Here is a 15,719-nt window from a genome sequence, read left to right as displayed (position 1 = left end):
TCTCTCTTTGAGTTGGAGTCTCACTCCATCGCCCAGCCTGGAGTGCAGTGGTACCCTCACAGCCACCCCAGCGTCGACCTGCTGGGCTCCAGCGATGCTTCTGCCTCAGCCTTACAAGCAGCTGGAATTTCAGGCACACACTACCAGGCCCAGCTAGTTTTTGATTTATTGTAGAGACAAGGTCTCATTCTGTTACCCAGGCTGGAGTGCAGTGACACACTCACGGCCACCCTAGCGTCGACCTGCTAGACTCGGGCGATCCGTCCACCTCAGTCTTCCAAGTAGCTGGAACTACCACACCCAGCTAATTTTTGATTTATTGTAGAGACGAGGTCTCGCCAAGTTGCCTGGGCTGGTCTCGAACCCATGGGCTCGGCCTCCCAAAGTGCTGGGATTACAGACTGAGCCACCAAGCCTTGCTCTGATATATTTTTAAAAGTTTTCTTCTTCCTCTATAATGTGTTTCTTCTGTGTTTCCCTTGACTCTTTGTTTTTTTAGCCTCATCTTAAGTGCAGTTCTCAAAATTTTATTGATCCTTGGAAGCCTGGCATGTTTAAGAGTGAGGCATGAAAAAAGCCTATTGGGAACCCTGAGCCTATTGTGATTTTTATCCTCCTTGGACTTTACTCTAAGGCCTTCTGTCTGGGCTATTGTGTTCTTTCCAATGGGACTGATCATATTATCCAGAAAAAGATCTTTCAGGTTTTTGCCTTAGCATTATCTGGCCTAGAGGGAAAACAGCTTCTGTATTCATCCTTTTTGCATTGCTATAAAGAAATACCTGAGACTGGGTAATTTATAAAGAAAAGAGAGTTATTGGCTCATTGTTCTGCACAGCACTGGCATCTGCTTAGCTTCTGGTGAGGCCTCAGGAAGCTTGTATTCGTGGCAGAAGGCAAGGGGAGACAGCATGTCACATGGCAAAAGTGGGAGCAAGAGAGAGAGGGAGATGGTGCCAGGTGCCTTTAAGCAACCAGCTCTCACATGAACCTATGTGCAAGAACTCACTTATTCCTGAGAATGGCACCAAGCCATTCACAAGGGATTCACACCCATAACCCAAAACACCTCCCTCTAGGCCCCAGCTCCAACACTGAGGATCACATTTCTACATGAGATTTAGAGGGGACAGCCATCCAAACTATATCAGCTTCTCCTTCCCTATAATTTGAGCAATGTCTCTGGACTTGAGCTCATTGTCTGACTTGTACTACATGCCCGTCTTTGAATCAGTTACTCTGGTTGGGGCATGAGGGACACTGATTGAACAGATAGAGGTCGCCTTCCCAGCCTTGGAGAAAGTGGCATTGAACCTCAAACAGACCACACAAACTGAAATGGGGAAGGGGGTAGTGCTTCAAAAGAAACCACAAATGCTGCATCCTGAGGAAGGGGGAATAGCATTGGGAGGGTGAAATCAAGTGATGTCTCTGTTGAGAACTGTGTTGTATTGGTGGAAAGATAAATTGGAAGCATTACTTTACATATACTTAAGCTAACAGGATTACACACTGGTCCCTAAATGTGCCCTATGTTCCACCTCAGGCTCTATTTTCTTGTCAAAAATATTACATTTGGGTGGTCTCCCCAGTCCTGATCCCTGCCAAATGTACAGTCCTCCTTCAAGTCCTCCCAGAAGTGCTGCTTCCTCCTTGAAACCTTATCGGTGGCCATGGCTTCTCTCAAGTCCTTACATCTCACTATTTTGTCAGTGTGTCATGAATGGCATCTCTCCCTTAGTCTTACCACTATAGTCACTCATCTATAACTTTAACTCGTCTCATTACAGGATTAAGAGGCGGGTGACATAGAAACCTACCGCTTCAACAGGAGCTTGCATCACTCCAAGATGATTCCTTCAGTTCCTAATCTAGGCGTTTCATGCTAGGCACTCCATAATGTTCACTGAACTGGAAAATACTATCCCTTAACATTCATTTTATAAAAACGTGCTTAGTTTTATATGCATCAGTGGTTTATAATGTTAATTATACACTTGGCAGAGTTCAAATGATTACAGAGACAGGAACATTGCTAGGGCCCTTTAGTGCTTTTGCATATGTTCAGCTAAAGCTTTGAATACACGAAAAGCAACAGACAATGAACCATTGCTACATAGTTGATTTTTTTCCCCCTAGCAACATTTTAGAAAAAGTTTTGGGAGAAAAAAATTCGTGTAACTAGATTATTGAATATATCTTTCTATATTTCTAACATGTGTAGATGTTCAATAAACAGTAAAGTAAATATTATTCTCAAATATGTCTTGAAAAAGCCTGTAAATTTATCTTTTTCTTCGGGGGTATTAAATGGTCTTTTCTATTCTAATCAGAACAAAATACCCTGGGGAGAGGGCTCTGCAAATGTTTCATATTGTTGTGTACCTCTTTTTAGTTATGGGACCCTATGTGAGAAAAGTTCTGTGTGATGAGTTGGGGGCCCCAGCCAATTCTGCAATAAACTGTGTTCCCCTGGAAGACTTTGGAGGGCAACATCCTGACCCAAACCTTACATATGCAACAACTCTTCTGGAAGCCATGAAGGGAGGAGAGTATGGATTTGGAGCTGCATTTGATGCTGATGGGGTAAGTAGGAAAATGTTCTGCCTGCTGACCCCTTGACCATATAATGAACCAAGCACTGGAAATCAGCAAGTGAGTGAACACATCTGGATCTAACATGTATGGGACATGTGTATCCCAACTGGCTCTCCATCTGCTCTTCTGCTTAATGGCTAAATATTGCAATTAAATAGTCATTACTTTTCTTAGTTCCAGATTAGCATGACGGTATAAAGAAGTTGTTTCTTTAAAAAAAAAAACGCAATAAATCTTTATTTACAGCTGGTTTTGCTGAAAGCAGCAAGTTTAGGAACCAGCTATTTCTGCAAGAATTCTGCATTACATTTAGGGAAAAGAAAGAATTAAGTATCTAGAGGCTACTAAGCATGAGGTAGTCATCCACATTTCAACAGTTGGTACGCTTTCTTAGCTGTGTCAAGATTCTGGATCCTTGGTATTCTGGGATTTAGAAGGTGGTTTCCCATGCTCTCTTTGGCCTCATTTAAGTTATTAGCAATTGTTAAACATAAGATGGCAATAAAGTGGCTTGTGATGATTACAGGAGCGGGCTGCTAGCAGCAGATGCTTCTGTCTGATCATTTTCACATTCCTCCCTCCAGGACCGTTATATGATCCTAGGCCAAAATGGCTTTTTTGTGAGCCCTTCTGACTCCCTGGCCATCATTGCCGCCAACCTCTCTTGCATTCCATATTTCCGTCAGATGGGGGTCCGCGGATTTGGAAGGAGTATGCCAACAAGCACAGCTCTGGACAGGTAAAGCAAGAATGTCACTGTGAAAAGCTTTATGGTAGACCTCTGATGTCGATGTCTCTTCTGTCAGTAGCTGGCACTCAGACTCCACTGGGAACTTGTTGAAAATTTGAGAACTTAAAGATATGATACGGTATACTCTGTAGGAGCTGGAGGATCAGGGGGCCTGCCATTCTTGGTTCTGCCACTTATTAGCTATGGAAAGTAGGGAGACTTGATCTCTGTGCCTCAGTTTTCTTATCTGTAAAATGGGGATAATAATAGTAGCATCTTTATATGGGTTGGTTATATGGTATGAATGAGGTGATTCATGTAAAACATTTAGCAGAGTGCCTGGTGCATAGTAAATACTACATAAATGTTTAGCAACAGAACTTTCTTAATCTGAAATTTTGTCTAAGTGAGGTGGGAAGAATATGAGTATTGAAGTCATACTGTATTCCAGTAAAATGCTAGCTTGTACCCTTATAAGCTCTATACAGATAGGGATGACACGTCATAGGGATGATACTTCACAGGTGAGAATGAAAGGAGTCAACAGTGTATGGAACATGCCTGACATCCACTCAGCAGGGGCTCCAAATGAGTTAGGGTTCCTTCCTTTCACCCTATTCATGCCTACCATCTTCTTCTACCTTGCATTAGAAAGCGGTGAATTTCAGAATCTACTTTTTCAAACAGTCTATATTAATAGAAGTATTACTGTGCTTCTTGTGGACAAACAAGCAAGAAAATGGAAACATCATGCCCCCTTTCTTGAATTACTTATGTTAATAGATACATGTATATTCCTTATTGGATTTCTTTCTATACATATATATTATACGCATGTCATTAAAATGCATAATATACATATGCATATATAATTTTAATACATTGCCTTTTTTAATACCAAAAAGAGATTAGAAATTACACATTGCTTGTGGCCTGCTTTTTCTTTTCCATCAACAATTGCCAGCTTCCTATTAATAAGTTTTTATGTCATCTGAAATCAAGATCATATTCAAATTTTCCCTGAGTACCCCTAACATGTTATTTATAGAAGGCTTGCCCAAAGTAGTATCCCAAAAGACCACACATTGCATACATTGTTATGTCTCTTCAATCGTTTGATTTTTTTTTAATCTAACACAGTTCTTTTCTCTTTTACTTAATGATGATTTTTGAAGAAACCTGACCAATTGTCTTGCAGAAACTCACCTTTTGGATTGTGTGGTTATTTTCTCAGAGTATTATTCATTCATTCATGAGATAAAATTTTTATACAGTGAAATGTGGAACCTTAAGGATACAAGTGAATGAGTTTTGGAAAAGGTGTACATTCGTGTAACCATAACCTGGATTAAGATACACAACATTGGCCAGGCGTGGTGGCTCATGACTATAATCCCAGCACTTTGGAGGCCAAGATGGGAGGATTGGTTGAGCCCAGGAATTCAAGACCAGTCTAGGCAACATAGCAAGACCTCATCTCTACAAAAAATTTTTAAAAAAATTAGCCAGGTGCTGCCTGTAGTCCCAACTACTTGGGAGGCTGAGGCAAAAGGATTGGTAAACCGTGGTCATGCCACTGCACTCCAGCCTGGGTGACAGAGTGAAGAAAGAAAGAAAAGAAAGAAAAGAAAGAAAGGAAGGAAGGAAGGAAGGAAGGAAGGAAGGAAGGAAGGAAGGAAGGAAGAAAGGAAAGAAAGAAAGAAAGGAAGAAAGAAAGAAAGAAAGAAAGAAAGAAAGAAAGAAAGAAAGAAAGAAAGAAAGAAAGAAAGAAAGAAAGAAAGGCACAGCATTCCCATCACCTCAGAAAGTTTCCCTGTGTCTTCTTCCATTCCCTTCTAGGCAACCATCGCCCTGATTTCTTTTCTTTTCTTTTTTGAGTTGGAGTCTCATTCTGTCACCCAGACTGGAGTGCAGTGGCCGCTCCCGGCCTCTGCAGCCCCCACCCACTGGGCTCCGGCAATCCTTCCACCTCAGCCATCCGAGTAGCCGGAATTACAGGCACGCGCTACCATGCCCAGCTGATTTTTTGATTTATTGTAGAGATGAGGTCCCGCCAAGTTGCCCGGGCAGGTCTCAAACCTGCGGGCTCAGGCAAGACACTCACCTCCCGAAGCGCGGGATTACAGGCTGAGCCACCGAGCCTGGCTTGCCCTAATTTCTATTGCTATAGGTATGTTTGCCAGTCCTTAAACTTCACGTAAATGCAGCTATATACCATATACTTGTTTGTAACTGGCTTTTTTTTCATTTAATACATACTTTTGTAATTCATCTGCATCCATTGTATATGTCAGTAGTTCATTCCTTCTTGTTGCTATGTATGAATATATCACATTCAGGTGGTTTCCAGTTATTAGCTATTATTAATTATGCTGCTATGAGCATTCTTTGTTTTTTTTTGGTTTGTTTTTTTTTTTGAGTTGGAGTCTCACTCTGTCACCCAGGTGGAGTGCTGGAATAGTGGTATTCTCACGGCCACCCCAGCTTCGACCTGCTGGGCTCCGGCGATCCTTCTGCCTCAGCCTTCCAAGTAGCCAGAACTGCAGACGTGTGCTACCGGCTAAGTTTTGAATTATTGTAGAGATGAGGGCTCACCAAGCTGCCTGGGCTGGTCTCGAATCCATGGGCTCAGGCAATCCACTCGCCTTGGTCTCCCAAAGTGCCAGGATTACTGGCTGAGCCACTGAGCCTGGCTGAGCATTCTTATACAAGTCTTTTTGTGGACACATCTTCATTACTCCTAGGTAAATATTTAGGAGTGGAATGCTGGTCATAGGGTAGACGTATGTTTCATTTTATAAGAAACTGCCAAACCATTTTCCATTTTATGCTCTTATTTGCAATATATGAGGGTTCCAGCTGTCTCCTATCCTAATCAATATTCGATGGCTATTCTTTTTCATTTTAACCATTCTTGTAGTACAAAATATTATTTCCTTGTGGTTTAGATTTGTATCATCTCAATGATTGGTGATATTGAGCTCCTTTTCACATGCTTATTGGTCATTTGTGTAACTTCTTTTGTTATGTATCTGTTTGAAATGTATTTGCTTATTTTGAAAGTTGGACTGATTATCTTTTTGTTATTGGTTTGTAGAAGTTCTTTATGTATTCTGGATACTACTTTTTTGTCATATATATATAACAAATATTTTCTCTCTGCCTGTTGCTTGCATTTTTATTTTCTTAGTAGAGTCTTTTGATGAGCAGAAGTTTTAAATTTTGGTGAAGTCCAGTTTATTAATTTTTGTTATAATTAATGGAGTATAAGGTTATATATGATTTTGTTATTTATAAGAAATATTTGCTTATTGCAAGGTCAGAAAGGTGTTTTCCTTATCTTTTTCTAGAAACATTGAAGTTTTAACTTTTATTTATGTCTATGATGATTTTGAATTAATTTTTGTGTATGGTATGAGGTAGGGGGTCAAATTTTACTTTCCCCCATATCCAGTTGTTCCAGTCCTATTTATTAAAAAGAATTTTCTTTCCCCTGAGTAGCCTTGGTGCCTTTATTAAAAATCAGTTGACCATGTATATGCAGATCTATTTCAGAATTCTCTACTAGTTGATTCTTGTGTAAATATCACACTAAAATCAGGTGAACTCCCCAACAATTTTTCTTCTCTGTCAAATTAAAAGAAAATTACATATCCTAAATCCTCTGAATTTTATTTACATTTTAAAATCAACATCTGGGGAGAATTGGTTTTTAACAATATTGACTCAACCCATGAATGTGGTATACTTCTCTTTAAGGTTTTTAAAAATATCTCTTACATATATTTTGTAGTTTTTGGTATAGAGGTTTTATACAATTTTTAATTAAATTTATTCCTGAGTATGTTCTGTGTTTTGCTGCTATTGTAAATGGAATAGTTTTATGCATTTAATTTCCCATTTGTTTGCTGCTTATCATCTTTGTAAATTGACCCTGTAGTCTCCACTAGAGGGGAGAAGAATCACCTACCTTTTGGATGCCTCTCACTTTACTTTTCTCCCTCAGGTGATATTGACATCAAGTTCGTGATGGTCAACTAAATTCAGTTTAAAATTCATATCTAGCAGCACCAAAGAGTGAATATGTGATTCCGTGGTTTTTTGGTGTTTTTATTTTCTTCCCATTTACCATTTACTCATACCCTTTCTTAAAAAAAAAAAAAAGACTCAGTAAAACTTTAGGAACAAAGCAAAAATGGGACCATCTCTAGAAATTAAGAACTCAGAGTCATTAGGATCCTGAGTGGCATGTAGAGTATTTAATAATATTGGAGTATATTTAACCCTCCACTTATTAAGAAATCTTATAATTTAGAAAGAATTTTTATATGTGTCATCTCACTTGATCTTTGTGATACTTTAGTGAGGTAATTGAGATAGGCATTATTCTCCCTATATGAAAGACATTAAACCAATAATCAGAGAGGTTAAGTGACTTGTACAAAGTCACACAGCTAATTAGGAATTCGTTTTGGATTTAAAACTAGGTCCTCTGATATCATTTACTTACTGCATCTGCCCAACAGCTACAATTGGATCAGGAGGGTCCCTGATAAACCAGTTGAGAATATTGCTCAACTCTCCTGTGGGCTAGCCAGCAGTTTTCTAAACCATGACCAGGAGAGGCTGGTTTTATTCTGACAACAAAAACCATTTGTCCTTTTTTCTCGTGGAAATTTCCCAGTAGTTCTTGGTTTCACTTTATCCTCCTCTTCCCAATTAATCTCTGTTTCAGTCAGAAACCAGAGGCCTTGCTTAGAAATTTCACAAAGGACCTGTTCTGATATGTAAGTGACCATTTAAAAGGATTATTCATGCTTGCTGGTTGGGATTCAGAATTTTGTTGGGCTCTGACGTGGTGATTTGTTTTGGGTATTTATTCTGTTGTGTAGCTCCCAGGTGGATTCTCATGCTGGACACTTTTTAAGTTTCTTTCTTTTTAGGTAAAATAAAAGTGGCTTCAAAATTTTGGTCCTGATAATGGTTTCCCATATAGCGCCTTATTTTTTAAAATTAACAAAATCATAGGAATGTGCCCACTGAGTACATAGTTGAGACACATGTATGGCACACTTGCCTAAAGTCCTGGGATTCCAGAATGAGGGGAGGGGGTAGATGTTTGTGTCCTTGAAACTGATGAATTATTCAGACAAACTATTATTGTTCACAGTTTCATAATTGTGGTTCCCCAAGGGAAGACTTTGTGTCTTTAATTTCTACTCTACAGTGTCACTAAAACAAGGATTCCATTTACTCCAGAATAAGATGGTTTCAGCCTTGAAAGATGGCATTCTTTTGGGGCTTTGTCATTCTAAACGTGTCTGATTTGTGGTTGCAGATGAGTCTGTGTTGCTGAAAACATTTTGGTTCAAATAATTTGAGAAGTAAAGCACATTCAAAGTATGTTTGTGGCCCAAGGTCCTTCTCCCCCCCACGTGGAGGTATTAAATAATCCTCTGTGTCATCATCCTTCAGTAATATTTATGAAGCGCCCATCTGTGCTTGGGACTGTGCCGAATCCTGTGCAAAACAAGGCAAACACATGCAGTCTTAAGCCCTACTCACTGGAGATATTTACAGTCTCAAACAAAGCTAGTATCCTTGAATATGTCCAAAGACGCCAAATCTGGGAAGTATGTTTTGGCTATGAGGAAGGCCTTCTAAGGTCCACCACCCACAGGCATGATGGGGAAGGGAATTCGTGCTCCTCTGCCCTCTCTGTGCTCTTTGTGTCTCCATTTTTTGCTTTTATTTTTGCCATTTTTAATTCACTCAATAAATATTTATTAAAGACTTTCTATGTCCTAGACATGGTCCCCATGGTGAAACTTACAGCCTTACGGGGAAGACAAAGACTAACAAGTAAGGAAAAAATATAGAAACACAACTTGCAATGCAGACTAGGGGAAATGAACTTGGTGGCAGTACTAACTGGTGGATAGGGAGTATCCTACTTAGATAGGAAACCCATAGATGGACTGTCTGAGGAGGTCATGGGTAGGACCAAATACCAGAAACATCTAGATGGACCTGATGATATTGCTGGGATTAGAAGTCACCCACACACATATGAAAACACTTATTCCTCAGAATGTAGTTTACAGCCATTTGTTGCCAATTCCCAATCTAAAATATGTACTATAACTTTATCTTGAACATACCCAGCTGGTTGTTGGAATCCAGACAGTGTTAATCCTGCAAGTATGCAAGTATCTACTGATCTGTGGTGACCTTGATTCTTACCACATCCTTTAGATCTGTGCTATTTCATCTCCCAGATCAGCCATGATGGATGACAGTAATGGCAGAGAAAGTGATGTGAGCTAATATCTAATTACTCAGCTTCTCATGCATTGCTTCTGCTGCAGAATGATGGAAATTGCTTTGCTTTGGTGGATAAATATGTTCAAGTGTATCCAATACTCAAAGAAAAGTAACATTAAAAAGCCCTTGGTCATAGTAGTTATTGCCCTGAGACTCTTTTTTAAAATTAAAATTTAATTTAATTTAAAATTAAAATTTAATTTAATTTAAAATTAAAATTTAATTTAATTTAAAATTAAAATTTAATTTAATTTAAAATTAAAATTTAATTTAATTTAATTTTAAAGATGTGGGATACAATTCAGGATTAGATATATAAATAGTCATCATACAGGTGAAGCTTGGGCCTCCCTTTGGGAACCACTTTGCCTAGTTAGAGATGAGGTGTCCTTATTTATGATTCCAGCTATTGCTGATCCCTTTCTTATAGTATTATGGTAAATGTTCAGGGTCCGCTTATGGGTGAGAACATGTGGTTGTCAGTTCTTTGTTTCTGAAATAAATCACTAAGGATTATAGACACTAAATCCATCGAAGTTGCTGCGAAGTCCATAATTTTGTTCTTCTTTATGGCTGCCTAATATTCCATTGAGTATATGTACCACATTTAAAAAAAAAATCTAGTTCAGGTCCTGAAACTCTTTATTGCTGATCTAGTTAGGATCAAGGTAGGAAATAGAGAGCACCCTCAAAGGGGTTTACTAAAGAAAATTTAATAATAGTAACTTAATAACCTGGACTATAGGGGCATGAGTGAAGTTAAGGAAACCAAAAAAGTAAGAGGGAATGGGTAGGCACCCTAGGAAATAGCACGCAATAGCAGAACACTGTTCTTGTGTTTGGGTGAATCACCTTTCACCCAAATAATAATCCTAGACTTTGAATTCTGCCTCATTCCTGATGTATCACTAATCACTGGGTTCTGTTAAAAGAATCCCTTAAATGTTTCTAAATCACTCTTTCCTCTCCATTCCTGCTTTTACTGTCTTACTTCAGGTTCTCATGATCTTGCTTGGACTATTATAATAGTCAATTAACTGTTCTCCCTCTCTCTAGACCTCCTTTTCTTCATTTCAAATCTGGATCACCCCAAGGGCAATCGCTTTAAAACAGAAAGTCGCTCATCTCCCTCTTTTGCTTAATTGTTTGGTGGGCTTTGAATGACTGTCGAAGGAGATTCCTTTTCCTGATTTTTACAATATGCATGATCTCCTGATTAGGAATCTTTCACTCCTGCCCATTAGATGTGTTATGCTGCTCCCCAAATTCGATGGCCTCTCCCATTTCTGTGCCTTTGCACATGCTTCTCTCCTTGAAATGTGTTTTCTTTGTCCCACTTCATTCCACTTTATTCTTCCTTATCTTTCATGGCTTGAGTCTGACACCTTGTTGGTAAGTCCTCCTTTGCTATGACATTCCCTCCATTCCAATAGCTATTTCTTTTTTTCATTTTTGTTTCTTTTTTAAAGGTGTGGGGTACAATTCAGGATTGGGTATACAAGTGGTCATCATCAAGGTAAAATTTGGCCTCCCTTTGATAAATAGCTATTTCCAACTCTAACTACTTTGAACTACCAACATGCTTCTTTTGACTTTTGTAAAGAGAAATTTGGTGATGCTACTACTTGACTGCAAAGAAATATATAACTGAATGATGAGAAGAAAACGGATGGTGCATAATTACCCAGTCTTCTTTTGGTGCAATAAAATAATGCCTGATTTGTGGTTTTAATTTACATTTAGGTAAGCTTGTAATGAGTTAGATTTTTAGTAATGATATGTGGATATTGACACTGTTAACATATATAAACTTAAAGTGAGATGAAAGGAAGCAACCACGTAGCAGTTATTGATTATTAAAAACTCCCCACAGCCTTAATTTAATTTAAGATTGTTTATTTCTTTCCCTGATAAATAGAATGAGGACTAGATTCATTATAGGATGTTTATAGGATATGTCTTCTATGGTTTTTTTGTTTACCTTCTAGAAAGGATGCTGAAAATGGTTCGAGTCTGTTATTTGGGGTTTGTAAGAGTTGGTATCTGATGGGAAAGTTATCTCATGCCTACAATATATATACAGCCATTATGTATTAACTGACTAGAGTGAAGAATAAATTGTTAACATTTAAGACTATGAACTGCAGGAGATTTGAAGATGCTGAATAAATCATCTTTCATTCAACTTTTCAAAGCCATCTTGGATTTTTGATATCTGAGTTGGTCAGAAAAACACTGTTGGAGCATTAAGTGACCTGAGTTCTAAAATATATAGTATCCTCACCCTCCCACATGAACTGGAAGATGAACTATTTTTGGAAGACAGCTCTCTCTTGTCTGCTATATTTGCTAGGATTCTTTAACACTCTTTGATCCTGCTCTGGAAGGGCATTGTCATTATTTACATATCCATCAGCCTGTTCTCAGCCCTTCTGCTGACTTGGCTCTTCTTGTCTTTAGCAAGTCACTCTGACCATTGGCGAATTGAGCCCATACTGAAAGACTCCCTTTAACATCGCCTTGTGTAATTGGGGTTAAAGATTGTATTAGACAGGAGTTTCAATGCCACCCAGTCCCAATGCCATCCAGCCTAGAGCATGTAACTAAGTGGCATGCCATTTTTCTCCAATGGGAACATTAACTTCATGACTTTTATTTATAATCTCAGTTTTGGTGTTCAGAGGGTCTATTTCGTTAAATAACCTCTCTCCTTTACTCCTTGGTACTTAAAATATTTATTCAATTTAAAAATAAATTCTATTGATTACTGCAAGGAGACATAAGGTAATGTTTTGGCCTGAGAGAAACGTTTTATATTTTGATTATGCTGGCAATTACATGAATATATATATTCATATTTTATATATGTACATATACATATATATGTCAAGACACACACACACATGGACTGTACACTTGAAAGAGATGAATTTCATTTTATATAAATTATACCTTGATAAAGGTGATAAAAATAAACTCTACTTAAAAATAAAACAAAGCATCTCTATTGGGTCTTTTTTTATGACCGGGATCAGGAATCATCACTCTCTTTGAGTGACTCCAGTTCCAAACATAGAGGTTTGCATTTGCTGAACCCTCGGGAAATATGAGGTTCAGGTGAGTTAAGCAGGCTCTTGAATAGAAATATACTACGTGCAATCTTATCTTTGGAAAACACATAACTTACATATAGAGTTGGAGGTTCTGAGGTTCAAGGTTATTAGTTGAATTTATTGGTGGTATTAAAGACATAGGAAGATGGGATCGCCCAGTCTAATTCTGAACTGTGTGCTTTGTCAAATCACCATAGAAATTGGGTGCTTCACTATGTTTTCAAATGAATGAGAATCACGAGAAGTCATCTTTGGCCTGAATATACTTCTGGAGTGAAAAAAGAGCATTGTACTTTTTGTGTGTGCTTTATATTTCAAAATGTATTTTGTAACTCTCATCCCCCCATCAAAAAAAAGAAGTTTTAAAATGAATTTTAACTCCAACTTCCTAGTGTAGTGTTAAGCTGGGCCTGTGGAACACTGCTTAAGCAAACGCTTTCTAACTATTGATTTCATATTACCCATCAGGCTAAGGGAAGAATAGTATCTCAGAGAGATGTATAGGGTGAACACTGCTTAAACAAATGCTTTCTAACTATTGATTTCATATTACCCATCAGGCTAAGGGAAGAACAGTATCTCAGAGAGATGTATAGGGTGAATCAAGACACTGTCAGAAAGTTCTATGTGTTCAACTTAGTGTAAAATTATGGATGTATTCTTATTTACAGTGAACTCTGTTACAGTATCTTATCTGATTGTCACATAAACCCTCAGAAGTATTTGAGGCAGGTGCTATTATCAACACTGTATGTGTAGAAAAGTATGATGTTGAGAGGTTAAGTAATTTGCCCAAGGTCACACAGCAAGAAAGAAGCAATCAAGAATCACTCTACTGTTCTTTCTTCATGAGAGCAGGAAAAGTTCTGATTGTACCTCAAGTGAAAGTTATTTGTGTAGGTTGGTAGGTGGTAGGGATGGGGGAAGAGAAACGGATCTATACCCAAAAAGTGGTAGATACATCAGATAAACAGAATTCATTTCAACTCAAAATGTCTTGTACTTTTGGCTTTGAACATCACTAGTTTAGTAAAACACTGGAAGAGGTAGTCCTGGCTCTAGCTTAAGACTTCCAGGAAAATGTTGACTGGAGTTCAAGGTAAGGTTTGAACTGTATACTCTTGCCTCAGGATCTGCTTGAAGTTGTAAGATCATCATTGGCTGCTACACCGAAAAGCATTAATCAAATTTCAGTCGCTTTTTTCCCTTACTTTGTGTGTAAAGTGGGTTAAGTATATCTGATTCCTTCTCTCTAAGAGTTTTAAATCTGAGACAGACAACACTGATGACCAGAAACATAGACGATATTAAGTACAATGGGTCCCTTTATTAAGTAACGTGTCAGCAGTTGGGTGTAGGATGTCTGAGCCTAGAAAAAAATGAACACAAATCTTGTCAGTCCCTGTCTGTATGGTCTACTCAGAGGAGAGTGGAATCCACCATGGGGACCCATTCATCTTATCTCTGATCAGGTTTCTGCCTGAGGTTTAAATTTGTCATTTGGAATTCCAGAAAGCGCTTTAGAGTCCCTGATTGCATCAGTGGGTTTATATTCCAGCATAAAGGAAAACTCCTTGGTGAGTTGGAGCCTGTATTAAGAATGCAAGATCCACTCAGGACTCACAGAGAGATTGTATCAGTCAGGATCTTTGTACAGCAAATGAGAGCAAACTAGCTGAAATGGACCTGAAAAGGAAAGGGAATGTGTTGGCTCACATAACTGAAGTAGATTGGCCTCAGGTGAACCGTGTTCCAGCAGCTCAAACGATACTACCATTTGACCTGGATATTCCCTGTCATCTGCTCTGCCTTGGAAGGTGTCACCTACAGCTTCAGGCTCCCTGCCTCAAGTTCTCTAGGCCAGAGTCCAGGTAGAAGTGTCTGCAGGATTTTTGGACCTCACACCCTTATGCCACCCTTTCTATGAGGATGAGAGACAAAACTTTTCTTTCCAAGAAGAAACTGAAAAAATCACCTTGAGTCTTGACTTTAATTGGGGGTTGTACCATCTCTGACCCATTGATTCCCTGGAACTGTAGGGAATGGGGTAGGCTGACAGCCATAAGTCTTCCTCTCATTCAGTAGAGCCAGGAGGAGGGTCATTTCTTCCCAAACCAAGTGATGAAGATGTATGTATTTGTCCTCCAAGGCAAGATCTTTCTTTTTTCCTTCTACAAGGAGGAGCTGCAGTGATTTAGGACCTAATAGATGGCAAAGGGGTGTGAGCTATGTGAGTGCATAAGGGTGCGGTTCTGAAGGAGGAACTCGGGATACTCTTCTTACCTCCTCACACCCCAGAAATTCTCTGCTGCTCCTCATTAATCACTGATAATGGTATTAAATACGAACGGTGGTGCTTCTTGCCTCTGACCTTTGTGTGTGTTCAAGTTGTCACCTGTACTTTGCCATCCTCTCCTCCAAGCTCCTTTCTTTCTTCTTTCTCCCTCCTTCTCTTCCTCATCTCATTTTCTCTCTCCCTCCTTCCTTCCTTACTTTCTTCCTTGCTCTGTTATCATCCTTTCCTCCATTCTCACCCTCTCATCCTTCCTCACCTACCCCCAACATTTTAATTTTCAAAAAAATTTAGCCCCTATCATGTGCTGGACACACTGCTTAGTACTGGATATCACTGCCAGAGCTCACTTTCCCTTTCATGTCCTTTTTTCTCCAGCAAACTTCACCATCAACATTTATCAATATTCTCTGTATAAGGTATTCTTCTAGATTCAGGGAGGTTCATGGTTTCAACCTGAATCTGAAGGATAGACCTGGGGAGTATTTTCAAATCACAATGACATTGCATCCTACAGATTTTCTTACACAATTCTGCTACCTATCTTTTGGGGTGGGAGAGAGAGAACATAGTTTAAGAAAAGCGAGCATTTATGCCTGCCAGTGTACTCAAATGAGCTCATGAATAAGTTAGGACAAGGTACTCTTTGACCTTCACATTT

The 15,719-nt window shown here is 38.9% G+C and overlaps 1 protein-coding gene across 1 annotated transcript in view; it reads left to right on the top strand.

Annotated features, from left to right (window-relative positions):
• The window catches only part of PGM5 (phosphoglucomutase 5), a 168,704-nt gene that overhangs the window by 31,804 nt on the left and 121,181 nt on the right, over positions 1 to 15,719 (top strand). The window contains exons 5-6 of the mRNA XM_008066062.1: positions 2,396 to 2,586; positions 3,183 to 3,337. Coding sequence (XP_008064253.1) covers positions 2,396 to 2,586; positions 3,183 to 3,337 — 346 coding nt within the window. The remainder of the gene's footprint in view (positions 1 to 2,395; positions 2,587 to 3,182; positions 3,338 to 15,719) is intronic.

This window comes from Carlito syrichta, unplaced genomic scaffold, assembly GCF_000164805.1.
Source record: "Carlito syrichta isolate Samal-C Ts95f unplaced genomic scaffold, Tarsius_syrichta-2.0.1 Scaffold308839, whole genome shotgun sequence".
NCBI lineage: Eukaryota > Metazoa > Chordata > Mammalia > Primates > Tarsiidae > Carlito > Carlito syrichta.
Note: the sequence above shows the minus strand (reverse complement) of the source record. Positions and strands in the feature narration are given on the sequence as shown.